This window comes from Convolutriloba macropyga, chromosome 3 (genome assembly GCF_964194025.1).
Source record: "Convolutriloba macropyga chromosome 3, txConMacr16.3, whole genome shotgun sequence".
Classification (NCBI taxonomy): Eukaryota; Metazoa; Xenacoelomorpha; order Acoela; family Convolutidae; genus Convolutriloba; species Convolutriloba macropyga.
Window position 1 is genome coordinate 71,817,299 of NC_134470.1, and position 25,751 is coordinate 71,843,049.

The 25,751-nt window shown below is 33.6% G+C and overlaps 1 protein-coding gene across 4 annotated transcripts in view; it reads left to right on the top strand.

The window, feature by feature from the left end:
- LOC142337270 (uncharacterized) overlaps positions 1-25,751 on the top strand; it is a 56,418-nt gene that overhangs the window by 22,002 nt on the left and 8,665 nt on the right. For 3 of the 4 annotated variants that reach the window (XM_075386430.1, XM_075386433.1, XM_075386434.1), the window contains exons 3-8: positions 746-1,521; positions 3,865-3,948; positions 12,788-12,844; positions 14,945-15,037; positions 22,205-22,297; positions 22,476-22,565. In XM_075386430.1, the coding sequence (XP_075242545.1) occupies positions 746-1,521; positions 3,865-3,948; positions 12,788-12,844; positions 14,945-15,037; positions 22,205-22,297; positions 22,476-22,565 (1,193 nt within the window). The remainder of the gene's footprint in view (positions 1-745; positions 1,522-3,864; positions 3,949-12,787; positions 12,845-14,944; positions 15,038-22,204; positions 22,298-22,475; positions 22,566-25,751) is intronic. The other variant, XM_075386432.1, reaches the window with a different exon arrangement.

Consider the following 25,751-nt stretch of genomic DNA (forward strand, 5'->3'; position numbering starts at 1 on the left):
TTGAAAATGCAAAAATGTTTCATTTAGTGGCATGAAATTTAATCTTGAACTAATAGTTATACAGAAAAAGTCTTATTTTGAACGAATATTATGCCAAAAGTGGACAAAAAGTCCTGTGTTCACCCAAAAGTTTAAACCTCGATAACTCCTCAAAAAGAGGTAAATCAAAAAATCTGTTTAATTTCAAATTCTAAGCTGGACGAGTTTTTTAATGATACCACTCACATTTCTGTACGATGAATATATCGATCGGCCAAAATTGTCTGAGCAAAAAAAAACCCATTTGAGTATATAGTTCCTCCCCCACAAGTGGTGTCGGAACAATAATTGAAACAATAATTGTCAATTTTTCACCATCAAGACACTTGTTTCAGATTCAGGACACTTGTTTCAGTTTCAGAAGCATTCGAGAAAAACTAAACCAAAACATCTGAGACAGAAGTGAAAAATGTGGCACGCAAAATGAACTCATCTCATTTTTTTTGAAAGCTTATATCAACAATAAATGTGCCATTTTGAAGAAATACCGATAGAAAATAGCCAAAATCTGTTATGTTTCAGTTTAAGATTGTCAACAATTTATAGCGAAAATTATTCAAGTTTCATCATAAATTACGGAAATAGAACAAGGGAAATCAGCCGAATTTTAACAAAACTTTAATCTTCGTTAACTCCACAAAAAGAAAAATATTCAAACAGTCCTCATCAGTGCATAATTTGACTCCCTTAAAAAGTTTTGTTTCAGAATCCATCCACTATACGATGAAACCATGGTTCTGTTCACTAACAGTCCCCTCGAGCCTCAAGATTTCAACAAACTAAAAAGCGTGGCATTGAGGGAACCCTACAGACCGAACGACATTTTTGACCTAACAATATGTCCCATGCCATTCTGCGGAAAAGTTGGCAGCTACTGCCACAATATGACCATAAAAATACCGGGCCGATCGATCGAAACAGAAAAATTCCCCGTTCTCATTAAAAATGAAGACAAATGTTCAAAGATTTCCCCTGACATTTCGTCGAAAAAACTGATTTCCTACGAAATTACTCAACTTGACGACGACTACTACCAAAAAATGCAGAACTCTTTTTATCGAGCAACATCAGTAACAGCAGTTGATTCGAGGATAATTATTAACTTCATTCCACGATCAGATCTGGACCGGACCTTGATTGTAATTTCAGATTCTCTTGGAGACGTTATCAGACGTTATCTATGCCCCCTTGCTTACTATTCAGAATCAGCTTTAATTGTTTATCATTTTGCACAGCAAGGACTAGAAAGTGAACCTCACATGCTGACAAGCTGTCTCAAAATTGAACCAAAAGAGAACTCTTCAAAACTGCAGCTATCGAATGTGGAGGCAATTTTTGGTTTATCGGCTTTGGTTATATTGGCAATTCTTGCAGTTCTTGTATACTTTGTAATCAGAAAAAGATCAACTGGTCGCAGAAGAAAGGCGTCATTGTCTTCCGATTTTCCGGATATTGACCCTATTGGCCCTTTTGCAGATGCAGGTAGGTTGCTCTTTCATGAGTTTCTGTCATAATCATATCGCGTCCAATTCGTCTGTGGTCTAGCTGTGAATTACTAGATAGGCCCACCACGTATGAAAATAATGTCCCTGAAGTTATCCCTCTGACTTTTTCTGCCCTTTTTCCATTCCGTCAAATACCTTAGAGGTCAGTTCTTCTTGGACCCATAGGTAAGGTAACAGTCGGTTGTTCATGAAATAAATTGGCGGCAAATTATCGTATAGGGATAAATACCCATTCATTACTCAATTCTTGTAAATTCACAAGCCCAATGTTTTTTGTGTTTTTTCAATGTTTTGACAAAAAAAGTCACCTGATCACATCAGAGGCAGCTGTGCGACACGAATATGCACACCGGTAGTTTGAAAAAGTGCAAAAAAAATGAAAATGAGTTTGTTTTTGAGATGCTTGTCTCATGGGTCAAAGAATGCTGGATCACAAAACACTACAGGTCAAGTATCACTCATTGTATTGGAAAAATTGCCAATAGACTTGTGTATAGAACCTAATATATGACAGAATTTTTTGTATTCACAGTTACAAATCGAATCTGTATTGTGCCAGAGCGTTAGACTATAAATTTGTATCAATATCAATTGCGTTGCAAATAAATCTAGAAAACTGTTGAGCCGATTTTTCTGGCTAGGATTGTGAAAATATTGGCTTACACGGCCTCTTCTGAAGAAAAACCCAGGTTGGTGGTCAACTTAATATTCCAGTAATCTTACCAGGCCGTCTATGATTCACAGTAATCATACGAAGCTATATGTGATTTCAATGATATCCTGGTAACCGTACAAAGGTCATGATATTTTAACAGGATGCTTCAGCCTCAATTGCGACGCTCAATTCGCATGAATTAAGATAGACAAGGATAACAGTTAAAACTTATCTAGAATTCGATATCGAATTTTCAAGGTTACCGTTAGATAAGAAAGTAATTTCCTGGTAATCAAAAAAGAATCATAAACTGTAGGAATACTATTTCTGGAAACTATATAAAAAGAAGTGCCAATCACGTTCCAACAATTTGTCTGGGAATTAAGTTCTTAAACAAAATTATTGTTTTTTCATGCTTATCATACTTGTTCATCTTTGAATATTTGAATAACTTGCAACCATCAAAAAATCAGGAAACAAAAAATTGTAAGCATACATCAACAAAAACTTACATAATTGATTCAATTATCTTGCAAAAAATTGGTACTTAAAGAGTTAATTTATCAATGGTAACCAATTTGAAGGCTCTTTCGGACAAACAAATTTTTCCAGTAAACAATTGAAATTGTTCAGAAAAGGTGGTACTCTGGATCAATTCATCATCAATTCGTCTTTTTTGATGCATATTTTTTCAGCCTCTGAAATAAATTTGAACAGCAATAATAGAATTTAATGCAATTATAAATCAAATTTATCGTCATTTTACGAGCTTCGGCTAAATAGTTCTGTTTCAACCACATAGTTAACAAAAATGGAAGTTTCTTGATTATTTCTTTTGCGAATAGTTTTGAGCATCCAAGAAAAATGGAGTATCTGTTGAAAAGCTGTCAGCCGACTGTTTTTCAGATCAAAAAAAAAGGTGCAATAATATATAAGAAATTAAAAAAGAGACTCATACTTCAGAAAACCATATATGGCTTTCCGCGTAAAATTTACCAGAACATGTTCATCAATATCTAAGTTGTATTCCTTCAATAAACAGTTTTGGGAAAGGATAGCAGGACATCACCATAAGATGAGCAATTGATGGCACCTAGACAAACTTTTCTTCCTCTTTTCTTTATTGTGAATAAATTTCATCAAGATAAACTGAATGAGAGACTTGAGAAGAGGGGGCATCGGCCCAGTAGTAATCTCCCACAGTGAAAAATTTGATTGAATTTGTATAGATATAATATTTTAATATTTCTGAAGATATTAAAATACTGATGGAAACTATTTATTATTACTATTATAACAAGCATGTTTTTTCTGATGATTAAGTTGATACTTTAATAGCATACTCAGTTGTGATAATTTTATATAAGGTCCCACTGGCTCTGAGGCATGGCCATGGCTCGCTTGACATGGCCAAATTTATTAGCTAATTTTTTTTCTAAACAATTATTCTGGGTATACTTTGGGTATTTTGTCTTATTGGCTATTATGCCTCAATGGGTATTTTGTCCGGATGCTGAAAATGCTACTCCCCAATTTTCTAAATTTTGTTTTCAGTATTTAATTTGTCAGCACTTGGAGTACCTGTGCTCTCCCAGCTTTGTTATTTTAATGAAATCATAAGATGAAAATTTAAAACTGTAAACTAGGAGTGGTGTAATGATTCAGATATCAGCCAGTCATCTGGGGAGCATCAGACAGGAAGCGAGAAGTATCATCCCACAGACACCTCATTTTTCCAAGAACAAAAAGGTAGGTGGTCAATTTTAATTTACTATTGGAATAGGTTGTTGGACTGGAGATTAACTCGTGAAAAGATCAACCACGATTGTTGTTAAGTATGAAAAGACCGGTGGGCATAAAAAAACGGATCTATTCTGTTCCCCCCCCGTGTTTTTTACGCCCCCCAGTTACAAATTATATGTTGTTATATAGCACGTTATTACCCCACTAATTCTGGAATTTTTATCGTGTAAAATCTGATAAGATGCTGACTAAGAATTTTTATCGAGTAAGATCTAATCAGATCTTACACGATAAAAATTCTGGTAAGAGGAATTTTTATCGTGTAAGATCTGATAAGACATCTTATAAGATAAACATTCCTCTTATCAGAATTTTTATCGTGTAAGATCTGATAAGACATCTTATAAGATAAACATTCCTCTTATCAGAATTTTTATCGTGTAAGATCTGATAAGACGGAATTTTTATCGTGTAAGATCTGATATGACATCTTTTAATTATTTCAACATATCCGTATAACGTAGTCAGGGCTCTATGAAAGTAAAAAAAAAAATAATCGGTCAGCTAACCAATTATGAAACAAAAAAATGCTTGTTGATTCTGTTTAGGCTGCAGTTTTATTGTGAGTCTTAACTGGGTACTATGGCTAAACTTAGCAGTCCAAGATAGTTTTGGTCTTTGAAAAACAATTTTCAGCCTTGTTTGATAATCACCGCTTCGGAGAAAACCCCTGCCACTCAAATAATCTTTTTTACAATATCTTATAAGTCTTAAAAGACAGTATAAGATATTTTTCTCTTTGTTGTTCTGACACTTAAATGTTGCATGCTGTAGTTTTTCAGCTACTGCTTGAGAGCAACTCTGAATTGTCTTCAATATGAAGAATATAACATACTTCAGGAATTTATACAAGAGTAAATAATCTGATAAGACGGAATTTTTATCGTGTAAGAATTTATAAGAGGAATTTTTATCGTGTAAGATCTTATAAGAGGAATTTTTATCGTGTAAAATCTTATAAAAGGAATTTTTATCGTGTGAGATCTTATAAGAGGATTTTTTGTCGTGTAAGATATTATAAGAGGAATTTTTATCGTGTAAGATCTGATAAACGTCTTATCAGATCTGATAAGAAGATGCATCCCCTTACAGGCTATTAGCACGATGGTTTTGTCAGAAATTTGTCAGATCTTACACGATAAAATTTCCACAATCATTGGGGTATATAAAAAAGCACGTATTTATTTAAAAATTTATGACCCCCAGAAGCATAGACCCCCGTGCTATATATGACTCCCAGGCGCACGTGGGGGTCATAAAAGATTTATGAGAGAGAGAGAGGGCTGTGTGAAAAGTGTGAAAAAATATTCGCTAAACGATTGAATTTTTTTGTTCACGTGCGCATTTTTCGAAACAGTTTTTTTTATAATTCTGCATTACATTTTGTGGTTATGTGTTTTTTGAAGCAATATTAACAATGAAAACTGTACGTTTCGGAGCATTTTTGTCAATCTCAATCATGTACTACTTTTTATCTGCAATTTTGAGGAATCTTTGTGGTTTCGTCGTTTTAGACATTTTTAAACGGTTTCTGTGCTCTTTTTCGTGCTAAGTGCGCTAGAGGCAATTTGTTCGATTGCAAATAGTTTATTTTTGTATTCGTGGAATTTTCATTTCATTAATATGAATGAAATTTGTTTTAGTAAACGAAAAAAAGCTAAACTTGAACAATTATTTTGGTTAAATTCTCTGTTTTGAAAGTCTTTTTCTGTTTTTCTGACTTTCAAAATATTTTGTCATTTTGCATTTTTAAATCAGTTCTGGTGCTAGGATTATTGTTCCAAATAGAAAGTTTAAAGGCTTAATAGCACATGTTTTCATAAAATCATTAACTCATTTCTGCAGTAAGTTTTTATTTTTCTTGCTTATGTTTTAGGTGTTTTAGTGCGTTTGAGTAACGCAATCCTTCCTAATGAATCAGCAAGAACTGTTTGATTATGTTTGAGGTTATAATGAGACTAAATAGTTACACTTTGCAATTTTCAGAGATTAACTAAAAAATCTTGAAATATATTTTTCGTGCTTTTATTCCTATCTCTTAGCTCGGATTCCTCATTTTTGGAGACGTATCGTTGGTTTTGTTTTCCAATGACTTTATTTTTGTTTGTTAAACACATTTAAATCATAAAAATGTACTATGAACACTGATTTTGGAGTAAAACTCATAAAATGTTTCCCAGAAATACATTTCACAATTTTCTTTTCCCTTGAACTTTCTTTCAGTTTGGTGATATCAGTTAGTGGTTGGCTAGGGTTCAAGTTATATTTTACTTATGATATATTTTACTAAGTCAATTATGCAATTGTCCCGCTACCTTTTTTGTTTTTGTTTTTGTTATTACCATATGACGTCACAACCAATTGAAATCTGTTTTTTGTTCATTCGTTCATGGAATTTGTTTTGTTTCTGAATTGTTTTGTAACGTCATTTTTCACTCTAAGTGTTTTTGTTCACTTGCGTGAATATCTTATTCGTTTACACGTGACTTACTTTACTCTCAAAAATGACTTCCTTATTCTGAAACTGACTTTTCTTTACTTTAATTCGAAGAGATAAGGTGAAGTGAATGTGTGTCAACGATTAATTGAGAGCAGCTAATAGAAGCATCAATTATTTATACAGATTCACAATCAAAGTCTAGAACCTCAGTATTTATTTTTTATTCTCAATATTAAATTTTTTTGTTCTCTTAATTTTTCTATCTTAGACTGTAGATCTGCAAAGCTATTACGGTTTTTTCCTGGAACTCTGCCAGCTAGGTTTAGAAAGCTCCTAGGGCCTAGAATATTTTCAGTTTCTTGCTGGGTTGTCACGTATTGAAGAGTTTATTTTTTCCCATTTTTTTCAGTAAAATTTAAAATACCGTTTTACTAATCTTTTGTCATTTTGCCACAAGTTTTTCTCAATTATTTCAGATGGATAAATTAGTTAGTAAGCAGGATAAATTGGAAAAAGTTAAATCATTGCTGAAAAACCAAATGTGGACAAATAATTTTGTTGCCTAGCCGCCCAAATTTTCAAAATCGACAGAAAAAATGAATTCCGTGATATCAAGAGAAGAAACACCCAGAATTTGATAAAAAAGATTTATTAAATATTGACTACAAAATGAAAAATTATCGGATGAATTGTAAAAACAAAGACAAAATCAGTCAAATATTATCGAATCACATTCCGCATTATCATCAAAAATTCGATTTAAAACAGTCGGAGAGGTTTTCGTAAGAGACAAAAGAAAAATTGTCTTCAATATTTTATTCTATATTTATTGAATTATATTGAAAATCTTGAAAAAAGGGGTCTTTGAACCAATATTCACTTGTCTATCTTAAGACAGAATCAAAGGTGACCTGTTTTGATTGCAAAACATTTTTATAGGAGTCTAAAATATTTGGTTGTCAAAAGTTTGTTTAAGATTTGTGTTCAAATGCGTTTTCTATAATATCAGTATTTCAATTTATTGAAGAAAGAGTCGTTTTAGGAAGAAAGAAAAAATACCAAAAAATTTAAATAGTGGCTGATAAACAAAAGATTTCATCCTATTTTTTTACCTCCAGGTATTCAAAACCTATACTCTTGTTTCGAACTCGCTCATTTTTTAGCATAGAAAAAAGAGTTAAAATATCTACATTTGATATTAAGATGGAACCCCATTTATGTTTTCTCTTGCTTTTGTATATACCGTTTCTAAATTACCATCTATTGGTTGGAACAATAATCAATAACAATAATCAGAACAAAAACCAAATTCGGAATTAAAACGAAAACGATGCATCTACCTTTGATAATTTAAAAACAAAATAACGATATAGTAGCGAATTAATGTTTTTTTTTAACTTTTCGGCTCTTTTTTTATTTTATCACCATAGAAAAACAAATATGAGGAGTCTTTTCAACATTTCTATACACACAGGAAAATATGCATGCCAGGTTGTTTTTTTATTTACTTCTTGAGCAAATAATCAATGCTGGCAGATGACTTGAAATGTCATTAATATGACATCAATACTGAAGAGCCATGCCTTGCAATGTCCATTAAAGACCATTTTAACGGTAAATCACTTTCCAAAATAAGCGTATTATTCAATATTTATATTATAAACGTTCACCCTAAATCTGATCAAGTTTTGGAGGCTTTTAAATCAAAATTGATTATGTAGTTTAACTTTTTTGCATTAGTTCAAGTGTTTTCAAAGTTATCTACGTTTAGATTGACAGCTGGTTATCTCAAAAATTTGTTAGTGCTTTATTTCGCACAAAGATTCATTAATCTTGAAATGGTTCGGAGCTTCCTATGAATTGTAGTCTAAAGCTGAAAGCGTGTGTGAGGGGCCGCTTTAGAGCTTCTTTTCCAATAAATTTCACTTGGTGTTACATTTTTTGATAAGAGTAGTCAACTGTAAATACTTGTTCTACTGCTAGTGAAAAACGTGATTGAACACAGTAAAATGGTTCAATTACCAAAAAAAATTATTAAAAACTTCCGAGTCTGAAATGTAGTTGTCCCTAACATTATAAAGAAAATTTTGCTAGTACGTTATATAATAAATGAACTCTGACTTATAACCGCCTTCTGTTTTGCTTAGTAAGTTTTTGAATGGTAGGTAAACTTTTTAGTCTCTTTGTATCATTTATTATCTTTTCAACTTTGCTTATTTCTAGGAACCTGTTGACTGATTCATGTCGATGGGTTCTGCGTAGGATTAAAACCAGTAACTTAAATCTTCATATACGTGTAAATCAAAAACTGAGGACATTGACGCATTTTTCTTGTCATGCAAACCTCATCCGATTTCTTTAATTGAAAAATTAATCTGAGAAAAAATTGTGTTGTCTTTGTAACTTTGTTAAAAGTTATGGTTCCAAAAATTAATACTAGTAACAAGGTTAAAAATTGGTAACAAGGTTAAACTTATTGCTTACAAATTTTTACTATAAAATTTTCGCATAGAAATTGGCGCGTTTGATATAGAGCAGTTATGAATTTTGCGGACTCTTTCCAATAGATATTACATGTTCTCTGAAGTCAATTTGAGGACTCCAAGATTTTTCACAACCGTTTTGGCATGAATTTGATTGTTTTTCTTGGTGAAAGAGTCAGAATTTTCATATTTTTCCATGCAACATCAACTGTAATTTAGCTATGTTCAGTGTAAATTGATTTTCATCTATTCTAAAATTTTATTTAGCTCCTCTAGACGACTGTTTTCATTATAATCTCCAAAAATCTTTGTGTCGTCTGCAAATAAGGTAATTTCACAATTTTTAACAATCGTCGGAAGATCATTGATGTACAAAAAAAAGAGAATTGGTCCTAGAGCGGATCCTGGGGTACTCCATGTGTAAATTCTCTCATGCTTGATGAGTTGTCGTTCAACTGCAGAAATTGCTTGCAGTTGGATAGAAAGGAATGTAATAACCGTTCTACTGTACCTAGGAGACCATACTTTTCACATTAAGCTTGGAGCAATTGATGGTCGACCGAGTCGAAGGCTTTTGATAAATCAAGCAACGAGCACTGGAAGGGTTTATGCTGTTGTTTCGTTCAAGTAATGCTTCAAAAAATTCAATTATTGCATCGACCGCTGAACGCTTACTTAGAAAACCAACTGCCTCCATGATTATCGCTTATGCTAAGAAAATCTAAGATTCTTTTGCAAAAGTTTCTCAAAATTTTGACTACTGCGTGTAGTAAAGAGATGGGTCGGTAATTTCCGGCTTCATTCTTTGGTCCCGCATTTTAAGTAAATATTGGAAACATTCTTCCTCGATGCATTTTTTGCTAATTTGACTAAGCTTTTCTGAAAATGTTGCTGGCACAATCTTGAGAAAAATAGTTTGATAGTCCAAAAGTATCTCGAATTTTCTTGTTGTTCAAATGTTTCAGTTCATTAAATACTTCTAGTTTGTCTGCTTTGCTTAGGAACATTGATTTCTCATTCCTTGTTTTGCTATATATTTCAAAGTTGTTAATGACTTTTTTGCCACTTTGGTGCTACTTCAACTAAAAAATCATTTAGCACTGTTGCGGATATATCTTTCAGGGATCTTGGTTAAGTCCTATGCTCTTTTCGTTCGTCAAGCTTTTCATAAACTGGAAGAATTTTTTGTTGTTTTGGTCATTTTTTAACAGAAAACTTTTAAGTTGAACTCTCTCATTTTCAAATTATTTTTTGATTTCTTGTACGCGAAATTTTACAGTATAATATTTCCTATACACCAGTTGTTAATTTTTCTGCAGCACAAATCTGAATACATCATCGGTAAACATTTAATGAACTTTTCACACGTTCTTGAAAGACAGATAGCTGGATACAGTTTGTTACATTTTCTTTTCTGCTTATAGACGTATAATATCAACAAAGAAACCTTCTTAACTTGATTATATTAACAAAAGAGTTCGTTTCTGTTCCAAAAGGTTTTTGAAGCAAAATTTAGTTTGAATAGTTGATGTGACCGAAAATCATGATATGGATTGCCTCTGAAAAAATAACAAAGAATCTTTTTGAAGACTTTTTATTGTCGCAACCTATAAAAACAGCCTCTAAGTCAATAAAATAAATTCTGTGCCAAAAAATTTTAAAAATGATTTGAACTGATTTAGCTCATTTTTCACCTGATATTACTTTACGTGGAAGAGACTAGGAGCTTGGTTTTTCATTTTTGTGGCATCAATTTAGTTTATATCATTAAGTATTTAAGGTTTAGTCAAACATTTATCATCGATATCTATTTCAACTACTCGTTTATTTCAAACGTGAAATTTTAATCATAAATAAAATACTTTTGAAAACGTTGAATCTCAATTTCTCCTCGAGTAATGAAAACACTTAACATTTTTATTCGACAATCGTTTTAGTTATCAAAAGTTATTTATTGGTTCCAATTTTGTCTCTCCAGATATCTGAAGATCTCAATTGGCTCAACAGAGTAAGTCGGGGGTGCATAGTATACATCACCAGCCTTTTATGGAAGGACGGAATAAACCACATGTCAGAATATTTCCCAGGTTGAGGTCCAGACCCCAATTGGTTTATGATCAGACCCATTCGAGCGCACACTCGTGCATTCCCAGACCGAAATTACAGGGTCTGGACGGAAGTTCGAGCACACTACAGTCTGGACGATGGTCTGGAGATGGTCTCATCAGAGGCCAATTTGGTCTGACAAGTCTGATCATAGGCGGATTCGACCGCAATTGGAACTGATCATAACATCTTCGAGCGCAGTTGGGTCTGATCAGAAATGTTTTCAAACGCAATTGGGTCTAATCAGGGACCATTCGCTCGCCTTATTTTTTTCTTTTTTTTTGTTTTTTTTTTCTACTGACAGATGGTGGCTCAGACAAGAGGCAACAATAAAGCAGCGTTCTGATCAGAGGCTGAAATAAAGTGCAAAAGCTCTGATCAAAAAAGGAGTCCAGCTGATAGCAAACGGTGGTCCCCTTCAGAGGAAATTTTGATCAACTGGAGAACACGATGTTTCTTATGGAAAGCTGTCTAAACTCATCCATTGAGTCAGAAATATATACACTAAACGGTACAATAAAAACAATTTGTTCTTTACAGTTGGGTTTCAATTTCTTTAGCAATACTTTTATAATTGAATTTTCCTTAGATGGATTAAATACTGCAAACATCAGTTTTTATGAAATGTATATATTATAGCAAAATAAAGAGATCTGTTTATAAGTAAAATCTTTCTCTGATCTTTCTCTATTTCGAGCGCACTTGAGGCTGATCAGAAGCAGTTTCGATCGCACTTCAGTCTGATCATAAATGGCTGCAAGCGCATCTGGGTCTGACCATAATTGCTTCGAGCGCAACTGAGTCTGATCATAACCTTTCGAGCGCACTTGAGTCTGATCAAAGTCTGGTTAATGTCTGTGCAAAGGTCTGAATTTGAGTCTGGACCATGGTCTGAATATGGTCTGATCAGAACGCCTTCGTTCTGAAAGGTCTGATCAGAGACCCTTAAGCTTAGAAAGTCTGACAAGAGGTAACTCGGGTCTGGAAATTCTGGCCAGGTTTAATTTCCGTCTGGAAATTCTGATCAGAGATAATATCGCTCTAGAAAGTCTGATCGGACGAAAATTTGAGTATGGACCTCAACCTGGGTTGTTCTTGTTTAATGTTTTGATTTCTCATGCCACGTGTTCAGTTAAATTGAAAAGTGTTATAAATTAAACTTTCAATTTTTCTAAGAACAACTGAAAGCTGAGCGCCAATAAAATATCCGTTGGTTACCGGTTTTCGGGGAGTGTTTTCATTCTTAGGTTCTCAGAAGATTATGAAGGCAACATGCTTTGCATAGAAAATTCATTTCAAAAAAATACTATATATATATATATATATATATATATATATATATATATATATATATATATGTTGCGTTTTAAAAGATAAGAGACATGATGGTGTGAAAACTGTTTTTAAACCTTGCCTGCTCTGGTTTAGGTTCCTATTAGAATGTTTCTAGGAACCCAGAGAGAGACAGATAAACATATCCGCATCAATATATCAGTAAATATTTATTACCGCAAAATGATTTCCTTGCTTTTTTGGTATATCAGAATTGTAAAACTTTTTCAAAATATTCATAAAACAGTTTTTTTCATGTAAAGTATGTTGCCTGAACAATATTCTGAGAACCTGTACGATCTTCTGTGCAATGAGCAGTTCTGATGTGAACAGTGGTTTCACATCGTCAGAGAAGTGATGATGACTAAATCTTGCTGCTGACTTTTAATCCGTGCAAACATAAATCAACAACCATAACTTTTAGATTTCCTGTTAAAAATCCAAAGCTCCGTCGGCCAGCTCATCTGGCCTTTGCTTCACGGTAATTGAGCCCAATTTTACAGCAAAACATATAATTTTGCTGAAACAATTGTGACTCATAAATCGAGACAAAATTGATCATCCTGATTTCATGAATCAGTGTATGACATCAGATCACAGTTGCAATCACTTCACTCACATTTTTCACTCTGCATTCGACTTGACACATTTTCCACAACCCAAAAACTGACATGAAATGGAACCGAAGAAAAAAAACTTTTTTTATACCTGAACACTAAAACTATTATAAATTTGGAGTATATTTTTTGCAAGCCGCAAAAAAAAACGTTGACAAGAGTCATCCGAAAGCGCGTTTAATCAGTTTAAGCTTGAAATGATGGGCCACTGATTGTTACGTGTTCATTTCAAAGTGATAGAAAAATGGCAAAATCATATTTTTATTATTTCTGAAATCAGATTTTGGGATGGCTTAATTTTTTTCATTTATTTTTCATTTAAAATATCATTTTTTTGTCTAATGTAATTATCGACGCAAGTAAAAATTGTTTGAGGCTTTTTCAATGTAAGATTTTTGTTCGCATAAGAAACTCATTGGAATATTTTTGTTTCATGATCTCCAAGAATTTATCTAAGTGTATTTCGGCCTGAAAAGTAAAGTTTTCCTCTAGACAAAAAAAAACTGAAAACAACCCAGAAACAGTTCAGTTCTTCAAAACTGATTTCGGATCTTTTCAACAATTGCAAAAGGGGGCTATTCTTGAATAGAATTTAAGCGAGCCATTTGTTAACCAATCAGAGACGACTAATAACTTTCCACGCATGCGCATACTATGTTAAATTGAATTGAATAAAATACGCCATGGTATGGCAACTAGCCGAATCGGAATACAAAGCGAAAAGAATTTCCGACTGGCGGGTCGGTGGGCGCGCTTCGCGCGCGTCGTGGCTTCGCCGCGACTTCCGGATTACATCCCACAGCGCATGAGAGGCATGGCCATGAACAGCGGTCCGCAATTGCACTTAAACTATTATTCGGCTATCTAAACTGTATGCCAAGTAATATCGTGGTAAAGTATAGCACAGAAGGGGGAGGCGATTCTCTCTCTACTAGGTACCAAAGGGGGGCAATTGTTGAAGAGATCCCTGATTTCAAAGGACAGCTACTTTATCCCTTCACAGACTGTAGTAACAGGCCAAAGTAAATTAGCTATAAAACTAAAACACACCTCACATCTGGAAGTAGTGCTTGATTCTCTGTTCTCAGCACTGTTTTTGTCTCCATTGATAAAGCAAAGAGAGAAATTTTTTCAACCGATCCATAAGAAAGATTTGATAGATTGAATTGCATATGAAACCAATCTGCTTTGCCAGGGTTAAAATCATTACATTTGTTTTTCGCTTTTTAGCATATTTACCGCAAATTAGCGACAATGCAAAAATCACCAACTAAATTGCCATTCTTTGTTGCTAATCTTGGCAGCAATTTTTAGCGGCAGTAACACCGCGAAAACTGCTAATCCTTCGAGTGGATCAAAGAATTAGAATCAATTACATTTGCGCACTATAAAATGCGAAAACTTGCGACCTGTAATTCAAAATTTGAGGCCGTCGGACCCTTTAACGCTCGCTTATTTTCCTGATCTTAATACATGTGCTTATACTCCATGCGCGAAACAGTGAAGAGCCGAGTGTGTAAACTCGTGCAGATGTGCTCTTTGCAATTTAATGATATTATTTTGCATGCGGTAAGTTTCACTCGAATATTACCAGCCAGCTCAAATTGGAATTTAAACTTCAGAAAAATGCCCATCCGTAAAAAAAAAACATTTTTAGACAGATTCAAAGCTGATATCATCTACCGCCAATTTCTGGGCTCTAATTGAGTTTCAACGGAAATAACTTTGTCAACATAATATACAAATCGGTTTTAAAACTACGCTCAAACGAATCTCGTCGAGCAGTGTATCTAAGTATAATTTTTTGATCCTATGTCGACATCACATCACACAAAATCTCAAAATTGTCTCTTTGGGTCTGAGAACTGGGTATCATCTGAGAACTGGTCTGAGAACTGGGTATCGTTTGAAATTTTAGTGTTATCAATCTTTTTAATCGTTTGCGTGAGAAGAAACGATTTTAGCAACATGGTCCAACAGCAGAGACATTACCAATCAAAACGCTATCAACTCGTCGGCCTACTACACGAGCATCAACGTCAGCAACGTCACTTCAGGTATATTACAACATGCACAGCAGAAACTAAGCATTACTTCTGAAAATTAACAAAATTTACTTAAATTTTTTTACTCGAATATCTAGTAATTTCTTTCATATCAGCTCGAGGAGAGAAAAATTAATTTACCGTGTTTATTTTCAAAGAAAGCTCAAGAATCTTTTGTAATATCGCAATGAGAAGCACTGAAATCATCTGCAAATTGGTCTGCAATTTTCAACTTATTTTTCATAATTTTTTTCGCCTTTTCACTGTTCAAATCGAACTCGCCAAGTGTTTAGCCATATCTTCTTCCACTTTCGTATTCATCACTGAGGCGTTCATCAACATATTTTATTCAACTCTAAAACAATTTTGTAAACATTATTTGCTAACAAAACATCATGCGCTCAAAATGTGCTGAAGTTAAGCAAAAATTCAGCACATCTTGAGCGCATTTTGAGCGCATTTGAGCACAACTTCAAATTCAGCACAACTTCAGTTTTTGAAATTCAGCACAACGTCAGCACATTTTGAGCGTATGCTCATATAAAGTTTTCGATAGGATCTTTCGATAGAATTCGTTCATAAATTAAACGCGCTCCGGGCATTTCCGGGAAAAAATGAAAATGTGCTGTAATTTTGACCCGGGAGGCTTTTGGAAACAATGATTTGAAAAATTGAAAAATAGTTTTATAATCTTAATACATGGGATGCTGAGAAAATGGATTTCCTTTACGCTTTTAATTCTTCCTTTATTGGGCGAGGAGGGTAAAGTATTTTACTTTACCATTTTTGAAAATAAAAGAGTCCAATATAACACCTAGGTTCCTAAGTTTCATACAAATACCATGTATGCTATCATACAAATCATAATGTAATTTTTGATACGAGTGGATATATGAGACCAAGGAAATCATCTATATTCTTTGCATGATTTTTTTAGATTATCTTTAAAATTTTTTTTCAGAGAACAATAAAATTCAATACGCTAACTGATCTCTGAAAAGCTATTGTCTTCTTTCTGAGTGCTGGCAACCCGGGTCGAGGTGTCACCGCCATTCAGCCGAAAATTATGCACAATAGGCGGTGAATGCGGAAATTTTTGTAAGATAAGCGGTGAAATTACATAAATCAGGCGGTGAATGCGGTGAAAAAAAATTATCGCCTGGTAGCGGTGAAATTACATAAATTCACCGCTTCGAAAAATAATAATAATAATAAATTGTTTATGGTTGGTACAGGATAATTATCATTAATTTTACAATGATTGCAAAAACAGAACACTATTTGTAAAATCAATAGAAATCGCACCAACCAAGAGCACACTATTAGGTCTCACTGATCTGTTTTCAAGTGCCTCTAGCGGAAAATAATTCACTGTCAATACCTATTCACTAAGGGTAAATCAAATTGTTTGATTTAAGTAAATTGAAAACAAAAGAGACAAAAAAAATAAATACCATAATCCGTAGTTTTGTTTTTTTGTTAACTAAAAATTGCTTCCTTTAGTTGTTCATTTTCCAGTATGAAATTGTCTAAAAAATTGTGTGAAAATTTACGTATTTCGTTTTCTTTCAGGTTTTTTACTTTGTCTACAAACATTGGTTCGAATATTGAAACTAGGCTTAATAACCTTCTTAACCTTGTATACAAACAATTTTTCACGCATGAGTTCTTACTAGTTGAGATCCTTTTAGACCGACTGCCTGAAAAGTTTTCTAGATCCTGACCACTCAACAAATTTGACAAGGATGCAATTTTGCATTCGCCCCGAAGGATATTAATCAGAGTTTTGAAAAGTTCATATATGTGAAGTTCCCTAACAGTGAAGAGTTTATGTTCTTCTCTCAATGAGCCCAGCGATTCGAAACTCCTTTTGTAGAAGATAATTTTAATTAACCGTTTTGTAAGTTTTTCCAGATTTTTTAACACATTTTTAGAAGTTGAGCCATAGATGAGAACTCCATATTGCAATATTGGCTTGATGTATGTTCTAAAAACTTGGATCATTTGACGAGATGTTAAGACTTTTCTGTGCCTGTAGAAAATGCCACAAAACTTGACAAGGCGTTTTTCGATGTAGGATACATGATGTTGGAAACCTAATTGACAATCAATAATCACACCTAAATATTTGTACTGATTTACTGACTCAATCGTTTCATTACCGAAAGAAAATTCTTTTTCAAACTGAATTTTCCGTCGACCATTAAAGAGCACGTTTTGTGTTTTATTTGCTTGAGGACCAACTTGTTTTCTTTTATCCAATCATTTGTGTCATTTAGTGCTAACTGATGATTGTTCAGTAGTTCAATGTTCCTACTTCCTGTTATAATTGCTGTGTCATCAGCATACAGTATTAGATCTGTTTCTTTCTGCATTGATTTGATGTCATTAATATAAATAAGGAACAGAATTGGTCCCAGTATAGACCCTTGGGGGACACCTGTTTCTACAATTTTCAACGAAGATTTCTTTGTTCCAATTTGAATGTATTGCTCTCGGTTCTTCAGGAACGATTCAAAAAGCTTATATGTTTCCTTACGAAAACCATAACAAAAACATTTTTGTAACAAAAGTTTGTGATCAACTGTGTCCAACGCCTTCTTTAGATCGAGAAATGTGCAGCAAGAAACATTAGTTCCGTTTGTCCATAATTGACGAATTGTTCCCACCAATGTAGCAATGGCATCAACTGTGCTCCGTTTGTTCCGAAAACCGAACTGTTTTTCACTCAGAATGTGATAGCGATCGAGGAACTGTACCAACCTAATATAGATCAGTTTCTCAAAAATCTTCACGATTGTCGGTAGCAAGGAGATTGGCCTGTAGTTTCTTGGCTCATGTTTGTCACCCTCCTTGTGTAAGGGTACAACTTTGGCAATCTTTAAAGCATCAGGAAAATAACTTTTGATAATGCATCTATGAAACAATCGTTCCAAACAACTTGCAAGAGGATCAGACATTTTCTTTAGAAATATGTAATTTAGGCCATAGCAGTCTAAGCAGTACTTAGGTCGAATTTTATGCAGTACCTCTTCTATTTCTTTTTTGGTAATTTTGCTAAAAAGGAAGAGTTGATGTTTTTCGGTGGTAATTTAGTTTTATTGTTGGGTTCAATTTCAGACGAAAGTTTTTTCCCAATACTCGCGAAAAAATTATTGAAGTTTTCAACTTGGTTTTGGGTGAAAATATCTTGTTCTGGTTTTTGTGATTTTCCCATCAAATCGTTGTAGATGTTGAAAAATTCTCTCGTATTTTGCCTACTTTCCACGTGTAATTTTTCTTGATAGAAAGTCCATCTTTTTTTCCTTACCAAGTTTTTTACAAGATTACTTTGTTTTTTGTATGCAAGTTTGTTTTCTTCGGAATTTATTTCATTCATTTTTCTTCTTAGTTGTTTCTTTTTAGTAGTCTCTTTTTTATTTTATTGTCAATCCAGTTTTTTCTTTTGCTAGATTTCACTTTTTTCATGGGACAAAATTTGTCTAGAGTTATCATGAGACTACTGTGAAGCTCAGAGATCTGTTTATCAATTGTTTTCATGGGGATGCAGAGACTTTTTAGTTTTTCTCCTAAAAAATATTGGGCCTCTTTGAGCACATTTTCATTCTCTAATGCTTTCCAATTTCTCGTAAAAGTATTTGATTCTTTGCAGTTATCATTAAAATTTGTGTTAAAAGTTGCTAGTACAGTGTGACGATCTGAAACATCCGATTGGTCCACTTTTATTTTCAATGGAATGTTGGAAAAAAAGATGTCCAGGCATGAGTTTGAAGAAACAGTTTCCCTAGTTGGTGTTAAAAGTTTTGGAATATCTAAGTTGTTTCCGTTCATTAGGTTTCTCAAACGCTTTTGCTTAATTCCATTTTGAATCATATTAACATTAAAATCACCACAAATATGCTGATGAGTTTCTGGTGGAACAACGAGTTCATCGAGATATTGATCTAGTATCTCGAAAGTCTCAAAACTTGTGGCGTTAGGTGGAATGTATACACATGAAATTAAAAGTATCGATTGTTTCAGTTGCACCGAAACACTAATGATCTGCAGATTGTTTGTTGTTAGTTTCTTTTCCACACGGTAACAAAAGGTTTCTTTCGCATAAAGACCTACACCTCCCCCTCGTTTTTTTCTTGAAGCTACTAAAAGGGGATGGTAACCATCCAATTTAAAAATTTCACACGAATTCTGTTCAGAAAGCCAAGTTTCTGTAATGCAAATCAAGTCAGGTTTCAATTCCATGGTATTCAAGTAAACATTAAACTCGTCAAAGTTTTGCGGCAGTGATCTCATGTTTTGCAGTAAAATCAATGAATTTTTTGTAACGCAAGCGTCGTTTGTGTCTCTGTTGAACATCAGTTTTTTCTTATAAAAAGCGGATACACAGGCCAAATCGATCCCCCGCACACATAACAATAGCCTAAATTACATTTGGTTTTTGCGGCTCTTCACATATGAGGGAGAGAGAAAAAATTAAAAGATACGGGATTTACCCAAAAAAAAGAAAAAAGAAAAAAGAGAGAAAAAAAAGGTTTATGTTACTTCATGTTGGCACTAACCTTTACTGTTCTTTCTTTTAACCAATACTATATTTGACAATTTGAACGGACTCCGCGGAAATCACAGAGTGTCAGTTCAAAAAGCCAAGGGATGGTAGTGTAAAAATAATAATCAGCTCCAAACACCAAAACCTGGAATGCGAAAATCACAGAACAGGTTCAGGTTTACCGCGGAAGTCACAGGTTGGAGCCGAAAACGCGAACATATGACAATATTTTTAAAAGTAACTACTAGTTTTTTAACCTAGATTTTTAAGTCTTAGTTGAAAGAGTTATTATCCGCTAGAAACAACATACTTAATTTAGCTAAAGCAACAAAAAGAATTAAATTACTTCAAACAGAAGAGACTCAGTCACAGTCAGTTATTTACTTCCATAGTGAGTTGAGAGCAGTGAAAATTTAGTTTGCTTGGTTGTTTGACCGTTTAGCAGCAGGCATCTTGCGATCATTTGCCGAGAAGGTGTTTTCGAATGGTCGTTTTCGTTTAACCGGGATCAGTTTGTCCAAATCCTCAATTTCATTTACTCTAACAAACTTTGTTTTGTCCGATTTGTCATCATTCACCATAACAGAGACCGTACAATTATGAGTAGACGTAATAAAATTTCGTTTGCTCGCCTCTTGCTTTATTAGTGCTTCGCACTCAGGCAATGGTTCGTTTATGTAGATATTCAGTCCCTTGATATTGTTTTTCACATTTCGTAATTTTCGTTTTTTTTGTCCAGATCAAGTTTTTATCCGCAAAGTATGGAAACTTGCAAATCACTGTAGGCATTGAGTTACCTTTCAAGGTTCCTGGTACGATATGGCATGCTTTTATATCACAATAGGCTAGCTTGATTTGCAACAATTTTTCAAAAAAAACTAGCGTCTCACTCGTAACATCTTTAGCTGTTCTGGCGTCAAAAGGGGGGTTTATTATTAGTACACTATCTTTCCTCTTATAGCGTTCTTGAGACCTGAGGCGGTCGTTTATATTTCCTTGTTTATCTTCCAGCGCATCAATTTGTTTCTGTTGTTCTACTACGGTTTTGCGGAGGCTCCAAACTTCTTTTGTTAGATCATTTACCTTATCGTTTTCAATTGTACTCACGATACTCTGCCCTTTGCTACTGCTGGTTGCATCCATGCTCTCCATCGATGGTAATCAAAGAAAAAAAAGTCAAAACAGTCAAATAATTCGCTCAATAAAAGTTAGATCAAGTCCAATAATAGGTTAAAGATACGATGCAGAGAAAAGAAATCAGCCTGTGTAAGCGCTGTCTAGAAAGAATGCAAAAACATCAAGGTCAACCGACTGTACTCAAAGCGTCAAACTAACCATTTATATGAATTGAGAAAAAAAACTCAGAAAAACTTCCAAGTAATCGATCACTGATTTTTTCCAAGAGAACGTTTTTATTCTAAGATGTCTCAATCTCTGTAAACAGCAGTATTTCTCCATGGAAATTATTTCCCCATGAAAGGAGATTTTCTCTCCGATATCTCAATCTGTTTATTGAGTTTATCTCTAATCGCCTGTCGTTTCTGCTGCTCGTTGTAAATTTATGAATTCTTTCTCTTAATCACTTCGTAAAAATTTATCCCGTTAATTTGGACGTTGATCATGAACCACTCAAGACCAGCACCGAGAAAAAAGAAGTAAGGAACTGGCAGATAGGGACCTAATTTCTGTCCGGCTAGAGTATCAATTAATTTGCCCAGAAAAGAGGATATCAATCGCCTCATTTGATCATTCTCAGTCTATTTAATAAGTTTATCACAACAATTAGGCTAAAGAGTGTCCAAAAAAGTGCTTAGAAAAAAAGTGTCCAAAATATGTAAGATAAGCGGTGAATGCGGTGAAATTACATAAATTTACCGCTCAACTTCGCGGAGAACTTACATAATTTCACCTCTTAAAAAAATTAGTAAAAATGTGTGAGATCAGCAAATTAATGAAATTAATGGGGAGTAAAGGAGGAATTGTTAGATTAACACTCCCATTAAAACTACCTCTTAATCTTACATCTGTTTGACAGTTTTTTCTAAGCGGCGAATTTATTTAATTTCACCGCTAGAGTAAGCGGTGAACTTACAAAAAATCACCACATTCCGCTAAAATATGTAATTTCACCGCTAAAATTTGCAAATCTTAAAAAAATTCACCGCGCATGTTTTACAGAAAGTAGAATGAATTTCATTTATATTCAAAAGAAAAATAAAAGAAGTTAGTGAGAGATTGCGCAGTGGAAGAAGAAGTGGATGACATGCAGTAGGTGAGAGGTTCGAACCCTTGTAAGGGCTGTGAAATTTCATATTTCAGCGGTGAATTGTGGTGAATTTTTGTAAGATCACCGCTTACTCTAGCGGTGAACATACATAATTTCATCGCATGCACCTTATTTCACCTCAAAATTATGTACAAAATTTGCGGTGAAAAAATTAACTTTTCACCGCTTATCATACCTATTTTTCCAATTTTTTCTCGACCCTGTTATTGAAGCGCGAGTCAAAGCAGTTACATTTGCTCCATTTGAGTTAGCAGAGATTCAAACTATAAATTTTTTCCAATAAATTCCGCTAAACTTTTTCTTCTTAAATATAATAAGCAGTATGTTAGACCTTGATACGCTTTAGGAATGGGCGATGAAAGTATGGCCATGCCAAATCAGATGCCCAACAATTTTTCAGCTTTCGATGCGACGATCAATACAGCCAATGTTACCACGGGTAGGAACATAAAGTACTGTTTACTAAATTCATTTAAATGTCACTGTAATAACCTGAAAATATGTCACTGAAAATATGTCGTTTCAATGTCCTACGATAAATTGTTGAAAACTTTGAGACTAAATTTACTAAAGTCGTCGTTAACATTTTTGTAGAATGAAAATTTTGTTCTTTTCAGGCTTAGATGTGCCCAAGGAATTAGATAAGAAAGCTCCTGTCAACGAATCCGCAAACAAAACCCTGGACTGTACCAACGCTACTGAAGAAGGTAAATAAAATGATATTTATGCTCTTTACTTTGCCAGCAAAAAGTAAAAGGGAACTAAACTGGGCGCCCACTAAATATTAAAAAAATGATCGAATTGTTTTGATTTTAAATTAACAAAATCTTCTTGAATTAAATGGTACCCAAGTTTCCCTAAAGAATGTCTCTAGGTAATAATAGTTTACAAACATGACCTTAATTTTTTTTGAAAAATTGATGTTGAGCATTTGAATGTTTCATTTTGTGTCCGTCCAAGAAATATATCAACAATCATTTTTCAAAGTTTTTGTACGTTTCACAACTCTAAACTATTGAAACATTTTCTATCATGTTTTCTACTCGTTCATCCATATTTTGTGCAAAATTTTTTTGAGGGAACGTAACTGAGGTGCAAAAAACTTGCGAAAATGATACATTTCGAACGTTTTTACTCATTTTTGTTTGAAACAATTGAGTACTTTATAGCGTCCAGTGGTTTTTGAAGTACCATTCTTAAGTTCTTTAATTGGGATTCACCTAATTCGAAATTTTTGTCTAACTGCTACGAAAAATGTTTTCGCCTAATCGATTCTGTGCCCAAATTCCATCCCCAGATGAAGAAAGAAAACAAAGACTGCTTTGTAAAAAACAATAATGCAGTTTTCAGCTCACGTTTTGAAATGGGCTCAAATCACAGATCGGCGTACGCGATTTTTTATCCGTTGGTGTAGCAAAAACATTTATTAAAAGTATTAATCGGGTTTTTGTATATTTGAAGTGAACAACACAAGGTTAGCAGCGCATTTTATCTGGCTGCCTTCTTTCTTATAGTTTCCTTCGTGTCAGACTGCAGGTTTTATGGTTAGCATTGTTGTAACTTTTTGCTTACAAATTAAGCTCCCATTGAGCATTGATGTAGCAAAACTGTCCAAAAATGCTGACCGATAGCTCAATTCGCCTAGTCTTTGGCTAATTTATCATTTGCAAGTTTTTTGTAAAATTACAGCAAAAACATATTTTTATATGACTGTTAAACTTCAATACAATATTTTTAAAAATCACAAACAAGCTTAAACTTAGACTCAGCAAATTGAGAGTTTTATGAAGAAATTTTAAAAAGACAAAGTTTGTTTCAAAAATTTTTCGAGAATTGTTGGGAAACCAGTTTCCGATATAATGGAGCGGGAAAACAATTAATCTAGAACACTTAATTTTACTTTTGAAATTTTTATTAGCAGAAATGGATCACCTGACGCTAAGATCTCCTAATCGCTGGAGTATCGAAGGTAAGTTCATTTTTCTTAGTTACAAAAAAAAACATTTTCAAGAATCAACCTTCACTGACAAGAAAAAATACGGTAATGACCCTTAGCATCACGATCAAAGTCAAAATTGATTGCAATGTTATTCGTTCTGTCTAAGAACAATCTACCCGTTATTATAGACACAGACTAATCGAGACCAAAAAAATTTAGAATACTATTTACTATTCTGAGAGGCACACATCCCATTAGTTTCCATTTTTCGCAAAATTTTACTCGCTCCAAAAGTCGGCAAAGTGTAAATTAATTTCATTATATCCCTAAGGTTAAATATCCTTATGCTTTCAATTGTTAAACAAAATAATCATAGTATCAGTAGTGTTAATAATATAATAATCTTAAATTTGGAAATTGTGTTAATTGTGGTTTAAGTGAACACAATTAAAAAGTTCAAAAAGATTAAAAATTTTCTTTTTCTCTTGACAAAGTAGATTCAGCAAATGTGTAGTGTAGACTAGTCCTAATAGGGTCGTTGAAAATGCTTAATAAACCAGATAAATAAGACTTTTTGAAAAAAAAATTTGTTTCAAATTTGTCCATTTATTTTCACGTTTATGATAAAAGGTGGAAAAAAATTTTGCTACTTTAAAGAAAAATTTCAGGAGCGCTCGAATTGTTTCACAGATAGCGTTCAGCTTTTAGGTAAATAAAAAAACTATAAATAAAAATTGCGGAGATAATTCATTTGATTGATTAATCTCAAACTAACTGAATTTTTGTTCAGCCGGTTTTCTGTTACACCAATCCCAAAATGATGAAGAACAGATAAAGCATACACTGGGCTGAATCGTGTACATCTACTTCTGTCTAAAAAAATTCGGTGCACAGGTTTACAAATTTTGCTGAAAAAAAGTATGATGATAAAACATGGCGCAATTTTCAGCAGAATGACACCTCAAACAATTGAACAGTTTAGAATAACAACGTTTAGAAGCTTGACAGAATTTTTACTGGAAATGATATAACAGCCAAGAACTAAAATGAAAAACTGAATTCCGCTGTTTTTCCAGCTTTTCTGAAGCTTTCCAAAGATCTAAAAACCAAAAATATCTAATTTTGTAGAATCAATTGCCATTCAAGTTGGTGAAGTCAAAAATTAGCATATGTTTCAAATCAAACTACTCATTTGTCTCCATTTTGAGTTGAATTTGACTGTTATTTTTTGTAGTTGGATTGCTAACGGTTGGTTTTATGAATGCATGAAATTTCCACAAAGCTGCTTCAATTTTTATTTCCTTGTTGTCTTTATTTGCTACACCAAAGAGACCTGAAGAATAAAACTTTCTGTCCGAAGGAGACCTGCCAAAAAGCTTTTGAATTGTTTTGAATTATTTGAGGCACAATAACTCCTCAAAAATAAAGTAAAAACTTTTGATTGTTTCAATGTCAGAGTTCCTGGAACTCAACCAAAACTTCGATAGCTCAACGGTCAATGCAAAATTCTTAAACCTCCGAATTATTTAGCAGGACACAATAATTTTTCATTAGATTATCGATGAAAGCAAACAGTTTAGCTAACTTGGGGCACGTTCCTTCCCAAATTGTAACATAAGTTGTAATTATGTAAGATAATTGAAACGTTTAATCTAAGCGGGGTTTCAATGGTAACATCCATAGCTCTCTACGGCATTTTTATTGATTGCCGAAATTTGGTTTGGCAAAACAACAAAAAAACTTTTGTCTATAGTTCTGCCTATCCACTAGTACGGGTTTTAAAACATTTAAAACCGAAATTTATGAGAAGTTAAACTTATTTTGAGTTCCCTTTGCGAAATACAAAAATCGCAACGCTTCAATTAAAATTTCTTATGACTTTGCGAGATATGGATGACTACTTAACAATCCTAATAACTGAGAAATTCTCAGAAGATTGTTTTTGTTAATTGCG